Source organism: Canis aureus, chromosome 12 (genome assembly GCF_053574225.1).
Source record: "Canis aureus isolate CA01 chromosome 12, VMU_Caureus_v.1.0, whole genome shotgun sequence".
In the NCBI taxonomy this organism is placed as follows: Eukaryota; Metazoa; Chordata; class Mammalia; order Carnivora; family Canidae; genus Canis; species Canis aureus.
The window spans coordinates 34,152,795-34,178,851 of NC_135622.1; the positions used below are offsets into that span (position 1 = coordinate 34,152,795).

General features: G+C 42.3%; 1 protein-coding gene across 3 annotated transcripts in view; it reads right to left on the reverse strand.

Annotated features, from left to right (window-relative positions):
- Window positions 1-26,057, reverse strand: part of GALM (galactose mutarotase) — a 110,123-nt gene that overhangs the window by 49,977 nt on the left and 34,089 nt on the right. Inside the window, exon 1 of one of the 3 annotated variants that reach the window (XM_077843557.1) lies at window positions 1,251-1,650. The exons of 1 other annotated variant lie outside the window; for it this stretch is intronic. In XM_077843557.1, the coding sequence (XP_077699683.1) occupies window positions 1,251-1,440 (190 nt within the window). In that variant the 5' untranslated portion in view covers window positions 1,441-1,650. Of the gene's footprint in view, window positions 1-1,250; window positions 1,651-26,057 lie in introns of those variants that run through there. One more of the 3 variants, XM_077843558.1, reaches the window with a different exon arrangement.

A 26,057-nucleotide genomic window follows, 5' to 3' on the forward strand; every position in this document is an offset into this window, starting at 1 on the left:
CCACTGGGCAATTTTGCACCAGCCAAGTAATCTCTTTGTGATTCTGTGTCAGCATAGAAAATAGTTATGCTACTAACAGGTGACTCAGCAAAATGATTCTCAAGAATTGTCTTTTGTCACTCGTCAACCCCCTTGCCTTCTGACTCTGATGACAGAAGATCTGAACCCCCACCAGAGAAAACCAAGACCCAGAGTCTTCTGTTGACTTCTAACCATAAGCCATGTTACATGTCTAAAGAATCAAACAGATAGAAAGACACACCTAGAGGAAAACCTCAAACCTCCTCTAGCAGTTTTTGCCCCGGCCCCTTCCACTGAGCAAAGGGCCTTTATCTTCAAGCAGATTCCCTTCACCAACTTTATTTCAGACCTCATCTCCTGCCTAGCTACACGGTAGTGACATGAGAGCGCTGCATACATTTTCCTTTGCTGAGATCAAACTGCAACTGCAATTACTTCTGAATGCGATTATTTGGCTAATGTCTATCTCCCCAGCTGAAGAGCAAGCTCTGTGAGGGTGACTGAGGACCTTGTCTGAATGAGATAACTGAATGAACAGTTTTTGGATGCACAGATGAATACATCATCCCAATTGCCCATGGATTCCAATAAAGTGGAGGTTCATTCTAGTGGGAGACCTCATTGCTAGACAATGAGTGGGTCTTCCACTTTTCACTGAGCAGCCAGCCAATGCTGGGCACTATATTACTCCAGCCCAAGTGGCTAAATTGTCTGCACCCACTGAGCCATGTTGGAGCATTTCTGAGACACCAAGAGAAGGAGGCCTCCAAGAGAAGTTGATGAAGAAAAAAGGAAGTAGAAGAGGAAGGAAAAAAAAAAAAAAAAGGAAGTAGATGAGGCAGGTCTTGATTTGTCCTTCTACAAAAAGAACCTGAGGGAAGAACTGGGAGTCACACCCCCTTCTTAGCCAGCTTTTCCTTCTTTTTGCCCTCGGGTTCAAAGATGGCTCCTGGGTTACTGGGGTTTTATCTTACCTTCAACTATTCTCAATTAATTAAAGCAAAGCCTAAATAGACAACCAGAGGCCATGTCCTATAGCTGTTCCCACTCATTCGTCTTTTCCCGGGCAATGGATGGAAACACAGAAAGTCGGCCGGCTGCAGGCACCCTGACGGCGACCAGCTCGGCGACCAGCTCGGGGCTTCCCCCTGGGTCCCGGGCAGCAGCCCGACCCAGGGGGGGTGAGCGGCAGGGCTGGGGGCCCGCAGCCCAGGCCGAGTTCAACCCACCTTCCAGCTCTGCAAAGCCGAGCACCACATCTGACGCCCTGCCCTGCCTGTCTTTGACCTCCAGGGCCGTAATGGTGCAGCCCCAGGAGATGATGTCCACTTTGAGCAGGTCAGACTGCAGCTGGAACTTCTCCACTGTCCCTGCCCCTGAGGGCAGGTCCCCGAACACGGCTCTAGTCACCGAGACCATGGGCAAAGCCAGGGGCGGGCAGCGACTCCCAGCCCCGGGAACTGCAGCCGCGAGGCAGGAGCGGGAGAAGTTTGCTGGAGAAGAGGCGGGACGCGGCCCAGGCCCCTCCCCTTCCTTGCCTAGATTCAGGGAGTGACCATTCCTGCAAAAAATATCCCCTGGCGACTTTCTGAATCTTTCCTTTGCCTGAGGGTGACAGGAAGGCAAAATTTCCAGCCCGTCTTTTCCTTCGCTAACTCTGGCTGCATTGCATGTTGGGAGTGGTAGTCTTTGAAAGGTGAAATTGCATCTTGGGGCCTGTAGTCTTTCTACGGGCCAAACCCAAACCCTGAATCTGCGGGATGCTACCCCCCGTTCCTGGCACGCGGTTCTCAAACAGGTGCCAGTGAGCTAGCAGTGAGCTAGCTGTTCATTAACGTTGGTGGCAGACTTTCAGATGAAATCCTGGAAAACACAGAGAGCAGAATTAGACACAGACGAATGTGGGGGGTGGGGGTGGGGTAGGAGATTCTGGTTTTAAATGAACTCTTTGATCTCGAGGAGAAAGAAGTGCAGAAGTGCAGAGGTGATTTAGAGAAAGGGCAAGTAAGTGCAGGCCACTCTGAACACTGAAGAGTCATTCTGTTTGTCCCACACAGTGAAGCTCTGGACATGCTTGTGCTGGCTGTGGACCTACAGTAGCAGCCCAGCTGGACAGAATCAAGTGTAGATAAGGTAGGGCTTGGTTCCATGGAGGTGGTCAGAGACAGCATCTGACTTTCTTTACCTCAGGGCTCTGGGGAAGGGCCTTGAGGATCTACCCCATTTAGTTCATGAAATCCAAAATTCCTTTAAGAAGGGATTAAGGGAGGGTTCCCTGGGTGGCTGAGTCAGTTAAGATCATGATTGAGGGTTATGGGATCAAGTCCCAGGCTCCCTCCTCCATAGGGGAAGTCTGCTTGCTTGGGGATTCTCTCCCTTTGCCCCTCCTCCAGCTCACATGCTCACTCGCTCTGTCTCTGTCTCTCAAATTAATAAATAAATCTTTAAAAAAAGAGAGGGAGGGGGATCCCTGGGTGGCTCAGGGGTTTAGCGCCTGCCTTTGGCCCCAGGCGCGATCCTGGAGTCCCCGGATCGAGTCCCACGTCGGGCTCCCCACATGGAGCCTGCTTCTCCCTCCTCCTGTGTCTCTGCCTCTCTCTCTCTATGTCTATCATAAATAAATAACTAAATAAATCTTAAAAAAAAAAAAGAGAGAGAGGAAGAGAGAAAGAAGGAATTGAGGGAATATTTATTGAGTTCCCCCCTAAATGTCACATACTGTACTTTCATTATCTCTTTTCTACAAGCAGAAAAGGGGTGGTGGGAGAGGAAAAGACAACAGATCATGCTGTAGAGTGCCTCAAAATTACCTGAGATTTTTCAAGAATGTGTATTTACAGGCTTATTCCTGGAATTTCTGATTCTGTGAGTCAAGGGCAAGACTCAGGAATCTGCCCCTTTCATTTCCTAGGTTATTCTAATGCAGATTATCTGGGACCAGACTTTGAGAAATGCTACTTAACAGTTTGATGACTGATCTCTTGTGGGTTTTTTTTTCCCCAAAAATAGGCTCTGATGCCATAAGACTAAGATAGAGCTCCTAAAGTCCTTAACAGGATTGTCATATAAAATACAGGAGCCTGTTTCTTTGCTAAATGTGTCAAATCTAGACAGTACTGGGCCTAGGAAGGAGGAGGATGCTGGAAACCAGAAGACATGTTTTACTTGACCACCTTTAGACTCATCTATGCTTGACACTGCTTTCAGTTTGGTTTCTAGGTTCTGCAGCAGGAATCCAACTAGACCGCAGTAAGCGCCAAAATGCATCCATGGTTGGAAAATGAGGAGAACTGGAATCGTGTTCCTGGAATCAGATGCTAATGCAACATAACTGTTTCTCAGCCCTCTCTGTCTGCAGTTTGAAGGAATATTTAACATTCTTGCCACAAGCCTCAATTCTCATTCATGAAGCAGGGGAATTGTGATAGCAAAGGAAAAAGAGAGCTTGCAACAAGCCTTGGTGAAGCGAAACACATAATAACAAAAAGACCCAAACAAGTCAAATTACAGACTGCCCCAGCCTCACACAATAGCCGATAGCGCTCTTGCGTGCTGCTTCATCAGAAATTCTCATAAACTCTGCAATCCTCATCAGCCCACTTCACATTTGTGGCTGATTCATATACGAGCCCTTTCGGCAATGCTGTGTTAGCACTGATGTCTCAGACTCTCTTCTGTGGGCAGGAAGACTGCATTTTCTTTTCTCAGCCTCCAGTTCTCAATGTTCTGCCAAGCTCATGTTGTCACAGAAAGAGATAAATGCATTTGAATGGCCAAAGCCAAGTGTCACTAAGGGAGGTATTGTAGCTAGGCTTGGTAGAAAATGAAACAGACTATGATGTCTCTCTAAGATGTAAGGGGACATTTCTTTATTTCACTTTCCTTTCACTTTTAAGGGCTTAACATATTGTTCTAACTAGAACTAGCTTGTGCTAGGTCAGCTGTCAGGCCTGAACCTTGACTTTTCTTACCAAAATATCCCATTTTCCTAGTGATACTCTAAAGGAATATTTGTACACTTGGGACATCTGGCTGGCTCAGACGGTAGAGCACGTGGCTCTTGATTTCAGGGTCATGAGTTCAAGCCTCATGTTGGATGTGGAGCCTACTTAAAATAAATATATTAAAGGAATATTTGTGAACTTAAAAAAAAAAAAAGGAAGAAGAGGCGCCCTAAATCGAAGGAAATATTTTCCATCTCCAAGGTTGGATTAGGTCAGAAGTAAGATAGTAACTTTGAAAACGAAGCATTGTCAAATTCAAGGAAGTATTTATTTTTATTTTTGGAATGGGCACCAAGGGTGAAGTTATGAGGTAAAAAGAGAAGGAATTGTAACATTTATGTCAAGAGGAGTTGCTTAAAATAGATACCTTTTCTCTCAACCAGAGAGTGTGGTGCCAGGGTAGACAGGTAAAGAATAAGGTCAGTTTTTCTTCTTTGCTAGAGGTTAATCTCCAAAGTTGAGTGCTTGGGGTGCTAGGAATGAGGAGATCTGAGTCCTTGGACCCTGGGCCCTACCTCCTCATTCTGTATAGACACTGCAGGTGTGCTGCTCCTGGGACCCATCAGACCCAGGGCCCATGGAAATGGCTCCAAAGCTTTAAGCCGTTGACAAGGTGTTAGGCAGAGGAAAGTCTCTGAGCCATAATAATAAAACCAACTCACCACACCTCACAGTTTGTCTATAAAGAGACCCAGAATAGCTTCTTTTCAGTTGATTAGTTACCATCTTCCTGTTGGGTTTGTCATTGCTCTGAACTCGAATAGTGTTTATCGTCAGTTCTCTTCATTTGGGCACTCAACTATGCAGTGTCTTAGATCATTCTTTATCTTTCCATGAGTACATTTTGTTGTTACTGTTTACTCAATTATTGGCTCCCTGACTTGATATTTTGACTCATACACTTTTTGCAACCTCAACAACACTATATGTGGTTTCAGAAGAAACCTACTCATCTGGAAGCTCAGAATACCTGGGAGAACCCCAACAGGATCACCAGAGGCAGAATTCTTCACACTTCAACTCACCTGTTTCATCAATAATTTTGGAGTGATTGCTGGGGAAAGTATGATGAGGGCAGGAGAAAAGTTGTTGAGGAAGATGGATTAAATTTTGCTGTATGACATGTTCATTCATCAAAGATTCATTAAGTATGTGCCAGGCACTGTGCTAAGCTCTGGTTGCCCATTGATATGTAAAACCTGATCCTTGAGACACCTGGGTGGTTCAGTGGTTGAGCATCTGCCTTTGGCTCAGGTCATGATCCCGGGGTTCTGGGATCGAGTCCCACATCAGGCTCTCTGCAGAGAGCCTGCTTCTCTCTCTGCTATGTCTCTACCTCTCTCTGTGTGTCTCTCATGAATAAATAAATTAAAAAAAAAATCAGGATCCTTGCCTTCAAGAAAGTTACAGTCTTAATATGATACAATGTTCATCTCTATCTTCCAGAAAGCCTTCAGTAAAATCTTCAGAATTCATTACCAGTGTTGAATGAAAAAAAAAACACTGGGACTGGCCTCAAAGGAGTTGTAGTTTCAGGATTGCCCAGAGATGTTCAGCTTTATTAGGACTATTTTAGAATTTCCTAGCATCAAACACGGGGACTGGCAATTTTAGATGCTCAGTAAATAATCATTGAGTGAATACATGATGCATTCATATTTACAATGCTGTAATGGAAAACTGGCTCTGATATCAGAAAACCTGGGTCCAAAAGGCATTGGAACTTACTGGCCAGGCAATTTGTTCAACCACTCTGAACTTCAGTTTCCTCAACTATGAAATGGGAATAATATCCTATTTTTATTGGGATTGGTCCATCCAATTTTTATTAATTGGTTCTTAGTAAATATAAAGTGCTAAAAATGTACTGGCACCATGATAAACACCTCTAATGAATCAGACACTGTTACCTGATACAGAAACTGAGACTTATTGAGGTTAAGTAACTTGTTCAAGGTCACATAATTTCTAAGTCAGGAAATCAAGATTTGATCCTGGGCACTTTGACTGCAGAGATAGGAGCATTTAACTACTTCTGTATATGCTGCCTGGTACTGCGGTCAACTGAGAACCTGGATTCCAAAGCAATTCTAATATATTACGCCAGTGTAAAATGTTCATCTCCTAATTTTTATGGTAATTACAAGTTTAAAAAATGAGTTTCTGGAATTAGGTCACATTGAGCTCAAGAGGGCATTGCATTCATTTACTGTAGGTTAAGAAGGGCCCAAGGAGAAGAAGAGCTAGTCCTTGGCACCCATACACTCTGGAAAGGAGGCTCTCATCGCCTCCAGACCTGTTATATTGTCATTTGTTTACTTATTAGGTCTTCTGTCAAGAAAATGAAAGCTCCAGGAGAGCAAGAATTTTCACTGCTGTATCCCAATAACTAGAACAGATTAGAAGATCACTAAAAAATATGTGGGACAGGATGTGAAGCGTCTCTTGTACATAGCTGGTAGGAATCTCAATTGATAAAACCATGTTGGAGGACAACCTGTCAATATCTAATAAAGTCAAATTGCATGTAACCCAGCAATTCCGTGTCTTGGAATATACACTAGATGATTTTTTGCATACAGGTTTAAGAATATTTATAGCAGTATTATGCGTAAGAATACAAATTTGAAATCAACCTAAGTCCAGCAATTTGAAAATGGATAAAAAGATTTTGGTATATATCCATGTAACACAATATGACATAACAGGAAAATAAATGCACTAGGGACTCCACAGGCCTTCAGGCATAAATTTCATAATTAAATGTTTTTTTTAAATATTTATTTATTTGACAGAGAGAGAATGAGAGAGCACAAACAGGAGGATTGGCAGAGGGAGAGAGAGAGAAGCAGACTCCCTGCTGAGCAGGGAGCCTGATGGATGTGGGACTCCATCCCAGGATCCTGGGATCATGACCTGAGCTGAAGGCAGACACTTACCTGACTGAGCCACCCAGGCGCCTCTATAATTATGTTAAGGAAGAAAAAAATAGTACAGAAGGATGCAGGAATATCATTTATAGCAAATACTAAACCTTGCAAAATAAGCTAGATCTCCCTGAATTTAAGCCATTAGTCTAGGATCATTTAGCTTGAGGGGGTTGTAGAACTAAGATTTTAATCTAGAGCACTTTCTACTACATCCTTCAGCCTCAGGTAAGCACTAATAGTCAGATATGTATTAAACCCTCATAGTGCTCTGGAAACCCTGTTGGTTGATCTTTCCTTAGTTTGAGTGAATGATGTTGCCAAGGGAGTGGTTTGGGGGGGATGTCTTTTCTTCCCCCTCACTTTTTGATATGAATAATAGATGTTTAATCAATGTCATGTAAAGAAGCTTCAAAACCAGTCCCTCATTCATTCCCTTTTACTTGATTGTGGCACCTATTTATACAAATTATAAAGCCTCAACTGGCCTGAGCACATTCTTTGGTTTTATTTTATTTTATTTTTTAATGTTTTATTTATTTATTCATGAGAGACACACACACACAGAGGCAGAGACACAGGCAGAGGGAGAAGCAGGCTCCATGCCGGAGCCCAACGCGGGACTCGATCCCGGGACCCCAAGATCAAGCCTCGGGAGGAAGGCAGGCACTGAACTACTGAGCCACCCAGGGATCCCTCTTTGGTTTTATATAGAATGGATAAACACTTCGAGTTGTCCTTTGTAACAGCAATACTTTCAAGAATCAGAACTCTTTTAATTCTACAAGTTATAAACCAGCTCATGTTTGGCTTAGGCAAAAAAAGGAAAGGGAAATTATTATAACATAGTGAAAAGTCTATGAATGAATCTACCTTTAGGCATGGCTGGATCTGAGCTAAAACTCTGTCAAGAGAACTTGGTTTCGGGGCTGCCCGGTGGCTCAGTGGTTTAGTGCCGCCCTCAGCCCAGGGCCTGATCCTGGAGACCCGGGATCGAGTCCCACGTCAGGCTCCTTGCATGGAGCCTGCTTCTCCCTCTGCCTCTCTCTCTCTTTCTCTCTCTCTGTCCCTCATGAATAAACAAATAAAATCTTTAAAAAAAAAAAAAGATTAAAAAAAAAAAGAGAACTTGGTTTCTCTCTTCCTCTTGTTCTGTTTTCTGATGTGTTGGCCCCATTTTCAGACTGTTTTCTCTACCTATGATTCCTAGCATCTCCAAACTTATATTATCCCTAGACTAGCAATCTCAGGACATAGGAAGCCTCACAATCCCAAATAGCGTCAACAAAATTATCCCAGTGTTGAATCTTACCAGGTTATGTGCTCTTCTGAGCCAATTGCCTGGTGCTTGGTAGGGTTGAGTCACCTCACTTATAGCAATGTGGGCTGGAGGAGAGTGGGGAGCGACTCTCTAAGGGAAGATCTAGATGCTAGTCTCAAAGTGAAAATGGATACCAAACAGGCAACAGCAGCATTTGCCCACCAAAAAGAGTCATGGGGTAATTTTGTCAGAGAATTGTGAATGGGTTAGAGAAATAAGAAATAAATGCACAGGGAATTCTTGCAGAGAATTCAAGCACTTAATTTTTGACACATCAAAATACCTGTGTCTCAAGAAGAGCTATCAACACTTTGTCAGTGGTTTCGTAGCAGGTGTGCCACATCCTCACTTCTTATCTTTGTCCGCTTCGGTCTCCTGACTAAAGTGGTAGTGACGCAAACTTGCTTGAACCTTTCTCAACATCTTCAATCACCCTGCTGTTTTTCAAAGGACAAGAGCTGCCAACATTCTAGAAAGAACACGAGCTCAGACTCAGCCGAGCCTGAAGTAGATTCACCCCTGCCTCCTCCTCTTCTATGAACAAGAGAATTGCTCTCTGAGTTCGTCTGGACTCCCTCCCTCATAATGTGGAATCTTATATCAAAAAGCATGGCTGAAAAGAAGTCTTGGCAGAAAGTAACATTCAAGCATTTAAAACATTTAAAGATGATCTGACCCACATAAATGTGGAGACTTTGCTCTTGTGGTTTTGCCAGGCTGATTAAGTAAACTTCGATTCAGTATCTGTGATACCTGCTAACCAGTCATAGTGTGGTCTTAATTTCTCTAGGATACATGTTCAAGGGGTCCCAAGGGGCATATACTTCTTACTTTTATAATTTCTCGCTTCTGAATGGATCACATTTGGCTCTGCTTGAAAGATAAATTTCTGACAAGATGTGACAAGCATGTTTTGTTATTGTTGTTTTTCCAAATTAGAGCTTTGGAAAGTTACTCTTTGATTACTTAGAATTAGGTTTGGCTGCCTATAATGGAGATCCAAAATAATGGTGGCTCAAGAAAGATACAAGTTTTCTTTTTCCTCCAAAACAGTCCAGAGGTAGGTATGTCAAGATCCGGGATTTTAGAGATGCCTGGGTGGCTCAGCAGTTAAGTGTCTGCCTTCCGTCCAGGGTGTGTTCCTGGAGTCTGGGGACTGAGTCCTGCATCAGGCTTCCTGCATGGAACCTGCTTCTCCCTCTGCCTATGTCTCTGTCTGCCTCTCTCTCTTGTGTCTCTCATGAATAAATAAATAAAATCTTAAAAAAAAAAAAGATCTGGGATTTTTAAAAATTTTTTTAAATTTTTATTTATTTATGATAGTCACACAGAGAGAGAGAGAGAGAGGCAGAGACAAAGGCAGAGGGAGAAGCAGGCTCCATGCACCGGGAGCCCGACGTGGGATTCGATCCCGGGTCTCCAGGATTGCGCCCTGGGCCAAAGGCAGGCGCTAAACCGCTGCGCCACCCAGGGTTCCCAAGATCTGGGATTTTACCCTATTTGCAAGTTAATAAATTACTGTTTCATGGATTCTGACTGAAAACACAGACTCCTGGGTCTAAGACAAAGGATTTCATTTCTCACTGCATAGCAAGCAGCATATGCATTCTGCTGGGGCTGGTTGCCTATGCCCCCCAAGAGTCACAGAGGCAACACAGAGGAACCAAGGTGGACGTGATATGTACAGTGGATTTACATTACAACTGGAACCTACCACTTTTATAATGAGTGGTAAGCAAGCCTGCTCTTTGTCTGGGAGAAGACGGATCTGCTCACTGCAAACTCAACCTCGAGAAATGGTTGCCTCCAGAGTAGGCTTTGAATTCTTAGTATACCCAAAAAGGATGTTCAGGGATGCTCAGGGCCTTGGTGGATTGCTTCTCTCAACGAGTAGTCCAAGGTTAGTATGGCAGCTCTGCTCAATGTGGTCATCTGGTACATAAGTTCCCTCTAGCTTGCTGCTTCACTACCTGAAGGGTATGACCTAAAGTCCATTTAGCTAAGGAAGTATGCCACCATGTCCACATTGAGAGTCACAGCTTGAAGGGGAGCATGTGAGGAGTGGGGGATATTGAAGAAGGAGCAGGCCCCTTCCCTTTGAGGATACATCCTGAAAGTTCATACATTACCTCCACTCATATCACAGTGGCTTATAACTTATTCACATAATTGTATCAAACTTCAGAATAGGTTGATTTTGTGCCAAATTTTACCAAATTGATCATGTCTCCCTCCCTGCAGGTGGGCAAGACAATCACTAACAAGGTTAACTTTGTTCTAACAGGGTCTTAGTAGAAGTCTGCCAAAAATCACAATATATTATTAAAAAAAAAAAGGCTAAGAATGAAGGCCCTTTTGAATGGTTTTGGGAATATCAGGTGGTAAACCAAGATGGGTGGCATTGACTGCTAAAACGGTGTGGCTTCTCCAGGAGGAAAGGGAAGAGAAAGCAAGGAAGGGAAGGTATAGCATCCTAATAACAAACACTGCAGTGCAGCTGAGACCTTGGGCATGAAGCCAGGACAGGAAAGCTTACCAGAAAAGCCTTTGTTTGGACTCTTGTGGCATATTCTGGTGGAAATAAATGGCTGAGTGAATTTATTGTAGCAACTTTGGGGCATGAGGAGAGGCTTGACTATTGATAAATAGGCAAAGAATCTGGGTAGATGGAAGAAGTCTTGCAGACACCACAGGACCTAGCTCAAAAGGTCAAGAGGCATATCAAGTGGTTTTAGCCAGAGTCAAGGAGGTCAGTGAGCCCATAAAATGATTCCAGAAAATGGACTTGTGCCCTGTTCCAGAGAGAGACCTTTCCTCCCTGGCCTGTTGAAGATTGCCCACTGGCTGTGGTGTGGATTACAATCAGCAGGTCAGAGGTCTGTAGGCAAATTCTGCCCTCCTTTGGGTAGATTTGAATAGGGAAAATTTAAGCCCCATTTCTGTTACTCTTCAAAAAGCTAACACTGAATTTAGGTCAGAGAATTGCAACAGACTTGGCCATTTCTTCTAGGCTTACCCACATTTTATAAAGAAGTGCAGTTGTACCAGGGCCAGGTGAAGTCAGAAGGAGATAAAATACGACAGGGCCTCTGTGTGGTTTTTTTTCTGACACTAAATGTATCATGTTTTTACAGATACCAACCAATTCTATGACACTAACTGGGTGCCCAACAATTCAATTCTGACACCCTTTACCTAGAGTTTGGGTCCGATCTCATGGGTTAGAGGGCCTGGTCCCATGGGCTGGCACACACACCAGTTGCAAGTGGACTATGAGGGTTTACCCTGACTACAAATTTGGGAGTTGCCATGAGTCCCTTCAGATCTGATAATTTGCAAGAATGACTCATAGAACTCAGGAAAAACACTTGACTTAGGTTTACCCGTTCATTCTAAAGGTTCTACTTCAGGAACAGCAAAGTGGAGGAGACACATAAGATAAGTTATGGGGGTGGTCAAGGTGAGGACTGGGGATTGGTGCAGAGTTTCCATGTTCTTTCCTGGAGTGCCATCTCCAAGCACATGAATGTCTTCACCAATCTGTCCTTTAGGGTTTTTCTCAAGGTTTCATTAGGTAGGCAAATTTGATTAAAGCTCTGGCCATTGGTGATCGAACTCAATTTCCACTCTTCTTCCCTCCCTGGAGGTCAAGGGGTGAGGTAGAAAATTCTAACCCTCTAATTACTTGGTTGGTTTTTCTCCAGACAGTTCTCAACCTGGAGTTCTTAGCCCCTTGACACAGCCCAAGGGTTGTTTCATTAGCATAAGACACTCATCGCTTAAGACATTCTTATCATTCAAGAGAGTCCAAAGGTTTGGGGAGCTACGTGCCAGAAAGTAGAGACAGAGACCAAATATTTTTTATTTTCCCACAGCCCCCAACTGTGCCCTGCCACCCACTCTGTCTTCAGGGAGTAACCAAGGTCAAGGAGGAGGAAACTTTGGTGCACTTTAGAATTTCTGAGGACTGTATTAAAAATATAGATTCCTGGGTCTGACTTTCAGTGGCTCAGTGACTCTTCTTAGTCATTGAGGGAGGGACTTGGGTATCTGTATTTTTTTTTTTTTTTAAGATTTATTTATTCAGGAGAGACACGCAGAGAGAGGCAAAGACATAGGCAGAGGGAGAAGCAGGTTTCCTGCAGGAAGCCTGACGCAGGACTTGATCCCAGGACCCCGGGTATCTGTATTTTTAATAAACTCCCTAAATGATTCCCATGCTCACTGAAGTTTGAGAATCATGCGTTTCCTTGAGTTGTACCCCACACTCCCAACACCATTCCTTCCAGAAGTATGTCCAATCATGCCCTAAACAAAGGGCCCCAAGTCTGACTGCAGGTTATGTTCTTCCCCTAAAGATGAGAAAGAATTACAAGTGGGTGCAGAGGACCCCAAGCCGAGGTCAATCTTGAGGATCCTGGAGAGTCTGCCTCAGTTTGGAATCAGAAACTCAGAAAAAGGAATCAGAATTAACAGTGGTCTGTGGCTGTTGGGTGCCAGGCTGTGCATTGTTAGGTGTTTTACCTAGTTTATCTGCCTGAGAGGTAATGACCATTGGTATTCTCATGGCTGAGAAAAAACAAGATTCAGGGAAGACTGTAGCAAAGGAGGCACAGTGAGTATTGACTCAGGCCTGCCTAGCTCCACTTCTTATATCAAAATAGTAAGTAACAAAAAGAGAACATATCGAGGGGCACCTGGGTGGCTCAGTTGGTTAAGTGCCTGCCTTTGGCTCAGGTCATGACCCCAGGGTCCCTGGATCAAGCCTCACATCAGCTCCCTACTCGGTTGGGAGTCTGCTTCTCCCTCTCCCTCTGTGCTCTCTCTAGCTCTTGCTCTCTCTCAAGTAAATACATTAAAAAATATATTTAAAAAAAAGGAACATGTTGAGCTGGTACGAGCTGGTTGTGAGCTAGAGCCACTGCAGCCACAGAATAGAGTGTCAGTCACTCCATTATCACTGCTATGGAAAGGGCAGTGCTGATGCAGCATCTCTGCACAACCAGGTATGAACACCTTCAGTCCATACAGATGCTACTTACTGAAACAGTCATTTCTCAGATATATCTTGGGAAATCACCGGTCTTGCTAAATGTTTCCTGTCTTTTTGCAGAACTCAAATTCCTAAGGTAGAACCCAGCCAGCAGTTCTAGAAATTGCTGGGATCTACATTTCTCATGCTGATTATAACATGGTTGATTCCATCTTGGGCTGCTTCTGACATGAGGCGTATGCTCTGGACTAAGGGTCTAAGTCCTGTTTATATAAAATCAAAGTCCATTCCTGTTTCTTTTAAGGGGGAAAGGGGTCCTTTTCCAATACCAGTCTCTAGTATTAAAGAATTGATTGAACTAATAATAATAATCATGGGTCATTTGATGAACATAGACTGGGGCAAAGAACTGGAGAGTCTCGGGTCAGGGCCAGGTCCTCCAAAATGTACCTGCCTCCTAAGTGGGAATTATCTCTAGTGACCCAATTGCCAATGTCCCCCAGATCCAGTGCTGCCCATGGACGGTATAGGATAGAATCAACCAATGTTTGTATGTTTGACTCTGCTTTCATGGTGCTTCTGTATCTGAGGTGTATAATTTAACCGGTGCTATACCTATGTTTTGCAGAGAAGATGGCTTTCCTATTATTTTGTCCATAATTGATCTGGCCTTCTCTAGCGCTCCTAATTACATGGTTAGCTGCTAATGGTGGTGGTGGTGATTAGCTAAATGTCTGATTTGGTTTAAAGCATGACAATGCTGATAATTGAAATGATCTCCTTGGGTGTATTAAAAGATAAACTGAGGCATATTAAAAATTTAAAGAGCTTATTTGATTAAAAATCAACAAGGGGTGCCTGGGTGGCTCAGTTGGTTAAGCATCTGCCTTCGGCTCAGGTCATGATCCCAGGGTCCTGGGATCGAGTCTTGCATCCATGGGGCTCCGTGCTCAGTGAGGAGTCTGCTTCTCCCTGTCCCTCTGACCTTTCTCCCCATTCATGCTCTTTCTCTCTCACTTTCTCTCAAAAATAAATCTTAAAAAAAAAAAAATCGACTTGAATGGGCAGCACCAAACTGGAAGTGGTTAGGAATAAGACTTTTCTGGAGAAAAGGTGGAAGTGAAGCAAGGAATTATTGATTGGCCATAGTTTAGTCTGGTTGGCTGTTGGTGACTGGATGTCTTTAGGTTTCAGTTTCATAACCTTGAGGCATTTACGGGCTTAGATTTTGGTTTGCTTACTTAGGCTGCCATGGCATCAGGGTCACCTCAGTCTAATGGCCTCCTTGTTTAATTAATTAAATAGGTATGTTCAGTTTCTCTTGGCTAAAGATATTGTAATTTTCAGATAACCTCCGCCTTTGTTGGTTTCTTTTCCTAATATGGTGAGCAGGTGTTTGGAGAAGAGGGAGGGGTGGGGCTTAGGAGTCTACCACTGCAGGAAGAGCCAAGGTCCTAGGGTGGAGGGGGGGTGTCCTTTGCCTCCTCTGCTGCCTTGTCCACCTGTTCGCTATGCACTGTGCTGGTTCCTAAGTGGCAGGCTCCAGCAGTTAACAGCTGGCCCTTTACGGCCTCAGCAATGCCTCCTGGAACACTGAACCCCTCTCCCTGGCCAGCTTTGCCTCCCCTCAGCTCTCTCTGACTGTGGAACCTCAGCCTCTGCCTTGTCCTGCATTGGACCCCTACCCTGGGGGTCCCCCGCAGCCTCTGCAGTGGGGTCTTTTCTTTGTTCGGTTCCTAATCCTCTCTACAGTATTTTTCAAATAGCCTCCCTAACTGTGGCCTGCAATCTCTTTTTTCTTTCTTTCTTTAAAAGATTTAATTATTTGTTTGTTATTTATTTTATTTATTTATTTATTATTATTATTATTTTTTTATTATTTGTTTTAGAGAGAGAAAAAGAGAAAGAGAGCATAATCTGGGAGGGAGAGGGAGACACAGAGAGAATTCTAAACTGAGCACAAAGCCTGACTTGGGGCTCAATCCCAGGACCCTGAGATCAGGACTTGAGCTGAAATCAAGAGTCGAACGCTCAACCAACTGAGCGTGTGCCCCACTTTCTAAAACATCCATATCGGGACACCTGGGTGGCTCAGCGGTTTAGCGCCTGCCTTCAGCCCAGGGTATGATCCTAGAGTCCTGGGATCGAGTCCCACATCGGAGCCTGCTTCTGCCTGTGTCTCTGCCTCTCTCTCTCTCTGGGTCTCTCATGAATAAATAAATAAAATCTTTAAAAAATAAAGTGGAATAAAATAAAACATCCATATGATCATGTCATTCCCTTCGAAACTGCTAAAAGCTTCTATTTTCTGTAGGATACAGTTTAAGCAACTTAGTCTTGTACACAAGAGTTGAAAGGATTTGGCTTCAATTGGTTTCCTAACATCATCTCACCTTCTCCAGCCTCATGTACCCATGTAGCACATCATACTCTTTCGTGCCTCTGAGTTTATGGATTCTTTCATTCTGGAACATCTTTTTCCTTTATTCTTTGGGCCTAGCTCAGATGCTTCTCTGTTTCTTCTCTGTGTCTTCTCTGTGAAGACACTCTTTGTCTTCATTTGTGCACAAATCTCTAGTGTGGCACTTACCTTACTAGATCTGTAAGGAAGATAAAATATTTTAAATTAAACTTTAAGGTTTGGGACGCGTGGGTGGCTCAGCGGTTGAGCGTCTATCTTCGGCTGAGAGTCTGATCCCAGGATCCGGGATTGAGTCCCACATCAGGCTCCCTGCAAGAAGCCTGCTTTTCCCTCTGCCTATGTCTCTGCTTCTCTCTCTCTGTGTCTCTCATTAATAAATAAATAAATCTTTAAACAAATAATAAAAATAAACTTTAAGGTTTAAGCAAAATACGATTCTTCAATAAATAATAAATTAACTCAAACTCCAATTAACTATAAATGGTCTTTTCTATACATGAGAAGCAGCCCCTGGCCATTAAAATAAAACCACTTTGACACTGACATATTTAAATCATTTTTAAATAGTCTCATAATTGGCTGGTTAGGAGTGCTTTTGGTTGCAAATAACAGGGTACCTGTTGGCAATAGCAATAGCAGCAATATGTTAACTCAAAAGACTTTTCTTTTTCTTATGAGAAATCCAGAACTGAGCAATCCAGCGCTGGTATAGCCGCTAAGAAATGCTGATGAGGACCAAGGCTTTTTCAGTTTTTCTGCTCCACCTTTCTTAGCTTCTGGGCTTTTCTCCTCATGCTTGTCACTTCTTGTCCCCAACTGGCTGTTGCACCTCATATTTACCTTCTAGGCAGTTGGAAGGGGAGAAGGCAACAGAGATGAAGTTGTACCTGCCAGTTGTATCTATGAATCTGGAAAGTGACACTTTCCTGGAAATCCTGGGTAATTGAGTCCGGTTTGTGTTGTATTGGCCAGAACTGAATCATATGGTCGCTCCTCACAGCAAAAATGAAAAAAAAAAATCAGGTATTTTGCTTTCCAGCCACTACAAAAGAAAAAGGCAGAAAAAGAGGATTCTATGAATGGCTTTGGGGTTGCTAATCCCGTGTCTATCACGGGGCTATATTGGGTTAGATTGTCCATGAGATCAATTATAAAGAAGCCCTGATGGGAAGTGGGGAGAGAGCATGTTAGGAAAAATCTCAGGTCTGTACAGCGTATATTCCCACTCATGCAGCCGTCACCCAAATCTAAGATTGAAACATTTTCATTATCCCAAAAAGTAACCTCTTGCAAGTCACTCTCATCCCCACCCGCAGCACCCCCAGGACTAGGCAACCATTATTTTACTCTCTGATAACAAATGTTTCAAGGGGGATTTTCTGCTAGGAAGTCAGTAGAAAGCATTATAAAAATGAGCTGCAGAGTAGATACCTAGATCTAAATATATCATGAAATGCAGTTCATCTGCTGTGGTAAGAGTTTTTTTTGTGTGTGAAGGAAATGATTCATTATCTCACTCAGTGAAGGAATTTCTCTGCCCCTCATCCCTTTCCTCACTTTGTCCACAAGTATCATGCTGTTTTCTAAATCTTGGCTGTTTTCTATTCCAATCTCTCTTCAAGTGAGACTTGGAAAAGACATAAAGTAGATATAAAGTTACAAACTCAAAACTGGAATTGAAAAACTCATTGGGGGAAGGCTTTCATTTTTTTTTTTAAGTTTTTATTTATTTATTCATGAGAGACACAGAGAGTCAGAGACACAGGCTCCACGCAGGGAGCAGGACATGGGACTCGATCCCGAGGACTCCAGGATCACGCCCTGGGCCAAAGGCAGGCGCCAAACCATTGAGCCACCCAGGGATCCCCAAGTGGAAGGCTTTCATTAAAAAAAAAAATACAAAACACGTGCCCTGTACACCCGCCCCCCCCACCCCCCCCACCCCCCCCACCCCCCGCAGTCCTGAAGAAAGCCAAACAAGCTGCTAATTGATAGTGATAACTGGAGGCAGGTGCCTTTTCTTCTCTACTTGACCGGGTACAGCCTGTCCCATTTAAGTGCAAGAGATAGTATCACTTATCTACTGAAATGCAAACGAGCAAATGCACCTAAGACGCAGAGTAATTGCTTTCACTCTTGTTTGCAGCATTCCCTCTAACTGTCATATCCTGCTCTGCTGGGTCCCTGTTGTACCTAGATGAGAGAGAAAACAGGAAACGAGGCAGGTACTTTGCCCGGGCCAACCACCTTCACCAAGGAATATCCAGGGCTAGGGCTTTCTGATCAGATGTTTGGGGGATCTGTGGAGAAAACCAGAAAATTTGCGCCAGGTAATACTGAAAATAGAAAAATTGTGCCCAAATAGAAGTGGGAGGAACGTTTCCATGAGCCAGCTTTTGAGATGGGGTTCCAGATCACGTAGAGATCTTAACCCTGAAGACCGCAGATTTGAATGTTGTTCATTTGGTTTCAAACCCAATCAAACTACCCAGTTTCTTTTCCTCTCAGCTCTTTTCTTTTCTTTTTCCTTTAATTACCATCACTAGAGCAGAAAAATGTTTTGTATCAGCTTGCCGTCAAAAAATGGTATGTGGCTACGTTACTATGTGAATTTTATGCTTGTTTTTAACTTTATTTTCTGAGATTTAAATACATCAACTGCTGAATGGTGATTTAAAAACCAATAATTTCACCTTTGAAGAAAAGATAAATCCCTATTTTAGAATCTTTTTCCAATTTAAAAAGTTTGGAAATGAGAAATATTTCCAGTTTCTAGAACTGCAAGGGCATTCTTAATAAGCAGCTTTTTTTATTTGCTGCTATCTTTCTTATTGTTATTAAACTTTTGAGGCAGGTGAAAAAGAGTAGAGAGTAATATAATAAACACTGAAGTTTCAAATCCTTGCTTAAGAAATGAAACGTTACAAATAAAATTGTTTTCTTTTTTAAAGATTTCATTTACTCAGGAGACACACAGGGAGAAGCAGGCTCCCTGTGGGGACTTGTTGGCCTGTTGTGTGGGTCTCAATCCCCAGACCCTGGAATCACACCATGAGCCAAAGACTCAACCACTGAGCCACCCAGGTGCCCCAAAACTGGCCCTTCTGGGTATTTTTTCCCTACTTCATTCCCCATCTTTCCCCACAGAAGAGCCAAATTTCTGTCTGACTTTGGCTTTTACTCTCAGATATGCCTTTATCATTATAATCTTTATTTAAAACAAGACAAAAGGACCCAAATAGAGCTGCTGATGCTAAGCACCACATCACCAAACCGAAACCGGCTCTCCCAGGAATGGAATCTTTTTTTTTTTTTTTTATTCACAAGAGAGAGAAGCATAGACACAGGGAGAAGCAGGCTCCATGCAGACAGTCTGACGTGGGACTCGATCCCAGGTCTCTAGGATCACACCCTGGGCTGAAAGCAGCGCCAAGCCACTGAGCCACCAGGGCTGCCCCCCACCCCGCCAATGGAATCTTAAAACAATCCGGCATCACCTGATCAGCAGTAGTTAGGTAATCTGCCTGATAGATCCCTGCCATCCCCTAAAAAGTAACCATGCAATTACCATTCCCCGATTTGCCTAGTACAACCTCCTTGTTCCCAGTAACCTTCTGCCTATAAAGTCCCTTATTTTGTACAGCTCTTCAGAGCTACCTTCTATCTGCTAGATTGGATGCTGCCCAATTCATGAATCATTAAATAGTTAATAAGATCTTTAAAGTCTACTCAGTTGAATTTTTCTTAATATCCTAAACAAAAATTAGGTTTGTCTACATATTTTAAACTTTTCAAGATGGAGGCGCTACAATTCCGCTGTCAGTATTGATTTTGGGAAAACCAAACAGCTGAATATCTACCGAAAGATCAGTTGTTGAAGTAAAAATGTGTAATTATTACCGCAAGAGGAATATGCTGTAATAATTGACAATTGTGAAAGCTGTTAATTGTATAATTGTTAATTGTGAAAGCTGTAAAAAATACTAAGAACTTTCCAATGGTTAAATAGAGAAACAGTTGGGGATCCCTGGGTGGCTCAGCAGTTTGATGCCTGCCTTCGGCCAAGGGTGTGATCCTGGAGACAGGGGTTCGAGTCCCACGTCGGGCTCCCTGCATGGAGCCTGCTTCTTCCTCTGCCTGTGTCTCTGCCTCTCTCTGTGTGTCTCTCATGAATAAATAAATAAAATCTTTTAAAAAAAATAGAGAAACAGTTAATACAAATATTTACTACATTGGCTAGGCAATTTTAGGAAGAATAGAGTTTTATCATGTCAGTAAAGGGAAATCCTTAAAAAATATAATAATACAAGTCAGAATAATAGAGATTAGATCCTAATTTTAATAACTGTCCAACTTTTTATATACTAGAATCCAAAACATTAAATAATCTTGGGGGACATCTGGGTGGCTCGGTGGTTGAGCGTCTGCCTTTGACCCAGGGTGTGATCCTGGGGTCCCAGGATCGAGTCCCACATCCGGCTCCCTGCATGGAGCCTGCTTCTCTCTCTGCCTAAGTCTCTGCCTCTCTTTCTCTGTGTCTCTCATGAGTAAATAAATAAAATCTTTAAAAAAAAGGTGCTTCTTATTTTTATTTTTTTCATATGCTTTCTAAATCTTTATGAACTCAAAAGAGCACCTTTTGACTCATGACTCTCAAATCAGCAACTCCAGTCTTGTCCTATCTCCCAGGCATTAGACTTCTATCTCCATCTGCCTAATAACTATTCTAAGTAGAAGCTTGGGTGTGCCACTGCCACCATATGCTTATCCTATTCAAGACAAAGCTCACTATTTCCTCCTCAACTCTCTCCTTAAAAAAAAAAACAACAAAAAAACCCCACATCTGAGTGTCATCGTTAAAAAAGTCTTGGGCATACAAACTGTTCTTTACAAAATATGAACGTCATCTATTTAATAATCTAATTCTTTCTAATTCAGATGTAATTTCTTCTTATAAACATAGATAGATAGATAGGCTGGCCTTTCCAGCATTGCTCTAGAACAGGGATCAGGAAATTTTTTCTGAAATGGGCCAGATAGTAAATATTTCAGGTTTTGGTGGGCCATATGGTATTCTTCACAACTACCCATCTCTGCCATTATAGTTCAAAAACAACCACAGAGTGTGTATGAACACGTAGGTGTGGCTGAGTTCTGATAAAACTTTACTTGCAAAAACAAGCAGTGGGTCCATGAGTCATAGTTTGCTGACCTTCTTCTAGAATGTCAACAGTTGTCACATAATAAATGATTATTTGCTTCCTGGACCATCCTGTGCAGAGCTGTGCATCTGAGAAACAGCTAGGTTACAATTCTGCACATTAACAGTGCAATTTGCTGTACCTGACCCTATTTATAATTTGGGTGTAGTATTGTTCCATGTTTTCTCTGACTGTAATTTTTTGTTAATATCGTGTGTCTCTCCCAGTGAGCATTCCCAATGGTCTTGCATTATACTTCAGTATCAGATGCTCTGGCCAGTAGCTACTCTTTAGTCCCCTACCAAAGTGAACTTTTTGTAAACCATGTAGCCGATATTTTAAGTCAGATATTTCTTCACAACTCTTCTATCCTAAATTTGGCAAAAACTGGCCCAGAGCCCTAAATTATTTGTATGATTAGCTATGCACCATTTACTTCTTGTGTGATTTTGGCAGATTATGTAATTCTTCTGACATTCCATTTGTAAAATGTGACTAATACTACTTACTATATAAGTTTTCTGCAATGATGAAATGAGCCTATGTATATCAAGGATTTTGTGGCCAGGCACATAGTATGTGCTTACTAATGATGATGATGACAATGATAGCAAACACATTGTACTTGCTATGCATTGTTCATGTGCCCTGTTCCTGTACTGACTTGAAGAAATCTTATAATAATCTTATACATAGGTATTAGGGTTATCCCAATTTTACAGGTGAGAAACTGAGAGAAAAGGAGGTCACATATCTTGGAAGTAGCAAAGGCTGGATTTTATTTTATTTATTTATTTACTTTATTTATTTTTAAAGATTTATTTATTTATTCATGACAGAGAGAGAGAGAGAGATTGAGAGGTAGAGACACAGCAGAGGGAAATGCAGGCTCCATGCAGGGAGCCCCACGTGGGACTCGATCCTGTGTCTCCAGGATCACACCCTGCGCCAAACGCAGGGTATGTGATTTATAAATCATATAAACTGCTGGGCCACCGGGGCTGCCCCCAAAATCTGGATTTTAAAACAAGGCAGTCTGCCTCCAGACTAATGGCGTAATAAATAAGAACATGCTCTAATTCCTTGATTTTTATAGTGCTGCACTGTATATCTTTGTTCTTATATCTTTGTCAACAAATTAGAATGTTTCCTTAAGATTCTTGTATATATTCATTTATAATATGAAATCAAAGTGGAGGGAGACCTGTGTTGGGGAAAGGTCCTCAAGAATTTAACACTATTTCAGTAATTCCATGAGAGGAGAGACCCCTCCACATTTGCTACTGAAGACCTCTTATTTCACATTTAAGTAGTTTGAAACAGGGGCACCTAGGTGGGTTGGTTGATTGAGCTGCTGCCTTGGGCTTTGGGACAAGATCTCAGGTTTCTGGGATCTAGTTCCACGTGGAGCTCCCCTGCTCAGTGGGGAGCCTGCTTCTCCCTCTCCCTTTCCTCCTTCTCCTGCTTCTGTGCTCTCACTCTCTCTCAAATAAATAAAATCTTAAATAGTCTGAAACATCAAGAAGGAGATCAAGATAATTAAAGTGATTCTGCATCACGAACACAACTATAAGATGGTATATGTGAGGTGTTGTATGACAAAGAAAGCATGGTACACATGTATTATGTATTATCATGCTACCGTAGGCTACCTCCTCGCTCTAAACTGAACAAATATGGGTCTAGGAGACGGATTTTGTCTTGCTTTTTTTTTTTTTTTTTTTTTTGCATATGGCTCGGGACCTATTTAAGAGCAATTTGATGCAGTGGTTGCCATGGTAAATACTTTTCATAAGAACTAAGTAATTGTTGGAAGCTGTTATAATTTATCATTATTTCAGAGTGATTTGAATGTTCTCACTTTCTTCCCTCATTTAAACATTTTATCTGCATCAGACTTTCTTTTTAAATTTTCTCTGGAAAAGACATACCTCATTAAGAACTAAGATACAGTAATTATAGTGAAAATATATGCATTTTTCCCCCAAAGAAAATTGTCAATATGGTGTTATGCTTTTTGATCTGCAGGACTTAAAGTATCTGACTCTGACCTCACATTACAGTTGCTTTAAACCAGGCAACAGATCTCGGTGTTCAACACTTCAGGAAGAAAGGGCAATTGAGCCATTTTACCACAGAGTGTTTGTGAATGCTCACATTATAAATGTGCTCAATAGCATCATAATGGAATCATACTTCATTCAAACTGTAAAAGACAAAATTTAAATGCAGTTTTATAGCATAGATGAGTTCTGCAGCTGTAGTAACAGCATCTATTGCCAGGTGTCCCAGTGGCTTACCCTGTTAATTGATACACAGTACCCAGAGATACCAAGAAAATGAACTGTCCTTAAAAAGAAAAGGACTTGGGTTGCCTGGGTGGCTCAGTCAGTGAATACTCTGCCTTGGGCTCAGGCCATGATCCCAGGGTCCTAGGATCAAGCCCCGTATTGGGCTCCCTGGTCAGTGGGGAGTCTGCTTCTCCCTTTCCCTCTGCCCCTCCCCATACTTATGCTCTTTCTCACAAGTAAATAAAATATTTTTTAAAAAAAAAAGAAAGAAAGAAAAGGACTCTAACACAGAAATGACATCAAGAACTTGAGTTGATATAAATAGGATTGAGAAACATGAGGTGGAGTTTTTTTGTTGTAACCACATACTCAGAAAAATAGCCAATCCAACAAAGCAAAAAAATGTTTAGGTATGTTTTAGTCACAGGGTGGGAGACTTGTCATGTGGCCTCTAGGGCAACCTTTCCTTTTGTTCCTCAAAATCTAAGACTTCTTATTTTCTAAGATGATATTGTGGAACACCTATTGTGAACTAATTTGGTTTTTCTTTCTTTTCTAGGATGCATGATCATCTTGCCCATTAGTAAGTTCTTTGCACAATATGCTGAACTCTCTTCTCTCTCCTCTCCCTGTCTCCCTTAGTTTCCCTGTCCACCCCTCCCTCCCTCCCTCCCTTCCTTCCTTCCTTCCTTCCTTCCTTCCTTCCTTCCTTCCTTCCTTCCTTCCTTCCTTCCTCTTATTTCTAGACCATTCCAAAGAAATTCAGTGACATAGTAATGGTATAAGTATGGGTGAAGATGAATGAGGAAGAATAAAGAAATGGAAATGTGTCTGAGGTTGAGTCATGTGGAAAACTCTGAATTACTCATTCTGAAGTAATTTTTTTGCTTTCTCTGTTATTTTTTAATTTTAATTTTTTAAAAGATTTTATTTATTTATTCATGAGAGACACACACACAGAGAGGCAGAGACACAGGCAGAGGAAGAAGCAGGGTCCATGCAGGGAGCCTGAAGTGGGACTCAATCCTGGGTCTCTAGGACCACGCCCCGGGCTGAAGGCAGCGCTAAACCTCTGAGCTACGCAAGCTGCCCGCTTTCTCTGTTATTAATGATAAGTGCTGGAACTTTAGTTCTGTGTGGCTGTGTATTGGCATCTAGGTGTTTCACATACATAATTTTTATGTCCCTAATTAGCTTCCAAACAGAAAGCTCCTCAGTCTTACACTCTGGCAAGTCTCCCCTGAGGCCATCCAAAGTCTGTTTTTCATAATTTGCCCCAAAACTCATCTTCTTCAGGAATCTTTTACCAATGTATCCCCTCTTACTACCATCTCCTCTATTTTTATTTTTAAATTTTTAAATAATTAAAAAATACAGATAAGTATAAAATACAAAGTTTTCTCACTTCCCAGAATTGAGAGCTGTTAGCATGTTGGCATATTTGCTTTTAACCTTTATGTGTATTTCTGTGTATAATAAAATCTTCCCCAATGCATTTGAAGTACCTTTGATCTCCACTGTCATCACATGCTCATCTCTGTCTCATCTTCTGCAATGATCAACCATACATTTGCTGTGAATCCTTCGACTTCATTTTTCACTATTTCTCACTTTTTTGTCATGAATGCTTTTTTCCTTCTTTTTTTTTTTAGTATAGAATTCTTTTTTTTTAAATTTATTTATTCATAGAGACACACACAGAAAGAGAGAGAGGCAGAGACACAGGCAGAGGGAGAAGCAGGCTCCATGAAGGCAGCCTGACGTGAGACTCAATCCGGGGTCTCCAGGATCATGACCTGGATTGCAGGCAGCGCTAAACCGCTGCGCCACCGGGGCTGCCCTAGTATAGAATTCTTGGTGGGTTGCTCTAGGACTTTTTTTTTTTTTTTTTTTTAGGGAGAGAGTGAGCGAGCATGCGTGCATGAGCAGGGGTGAGGAGATGGGGGTGGGAGAGGAGCAGAAGGAGAGGGAGAGAGAGCATCTTAAGCAGGCTTCATACTCAGCATGGAGCTCCATCGCACAACCCTGAGATCATGATCTGAGCCAGATGTTTAACTGACTGAGCCATCTAGAGGCCCCTAGGATGTTTGTTTTTGTTTGTTTTGTTTGCTGCTGTATGGGGATGAGCCGGTGACAGCTATAAGCCCCTGAGGCTGGCCCTCTCTGCAACTGGTCTGTGAATACCCTAGAGCCACCAGATTTCGTAAGGAGTTTGCTCTTTCCTAAATATGGCTTGTCTTCTCTCTACTACAATTCTGCATCTTGATCCTTAGTTCCAGATTCATACAGGAGCTCAAATACATGCACAGTGCTGCACCTAACAACATCTGGGCCCTGTTTACTTAGGCTCTGTGAATAGAACTCCAACTTGGCTTTTTTTTTTTTTTTTTTTACTTTCTTTTTTTTTTTTTATTTTTTTTTTTTTATTTATTTATGATAGTCACAGAGAGAGAGAGAGGCAGAGACACAGGCAGAGGGAGAAGCAGGCTCCATGCACCGGGAGCCTGATGTGGGATTCGATCCCGGGTCTCCAGGATCGCGCCCTGGGCCAAAGGCAGGCGCCAAACCGCTGCGCCACCCAGGGATCCCTTGGCTTTTGATTTAATAACTGATCTGAGTTTTTTTCTTTCTTCACTGCTGGAAGCTCAAAACCAAAAATATAGCCCACCTCTATTTACAGGAAGGATCCTCATGGCATGGCTTTTGTGTATTAATCACATGACTTTATTTTCTTACCTTCATTTCCATTTATCTCAATGTTCTTCATTTATACATTTTTATACGGCATAATTTATGAATTTCTTTAAGATGCCCAACTTTTTTTAAATCAGGAGAATGAAAATCTAACAATCTGTTATAGTCGGTATGAGTTTTCAT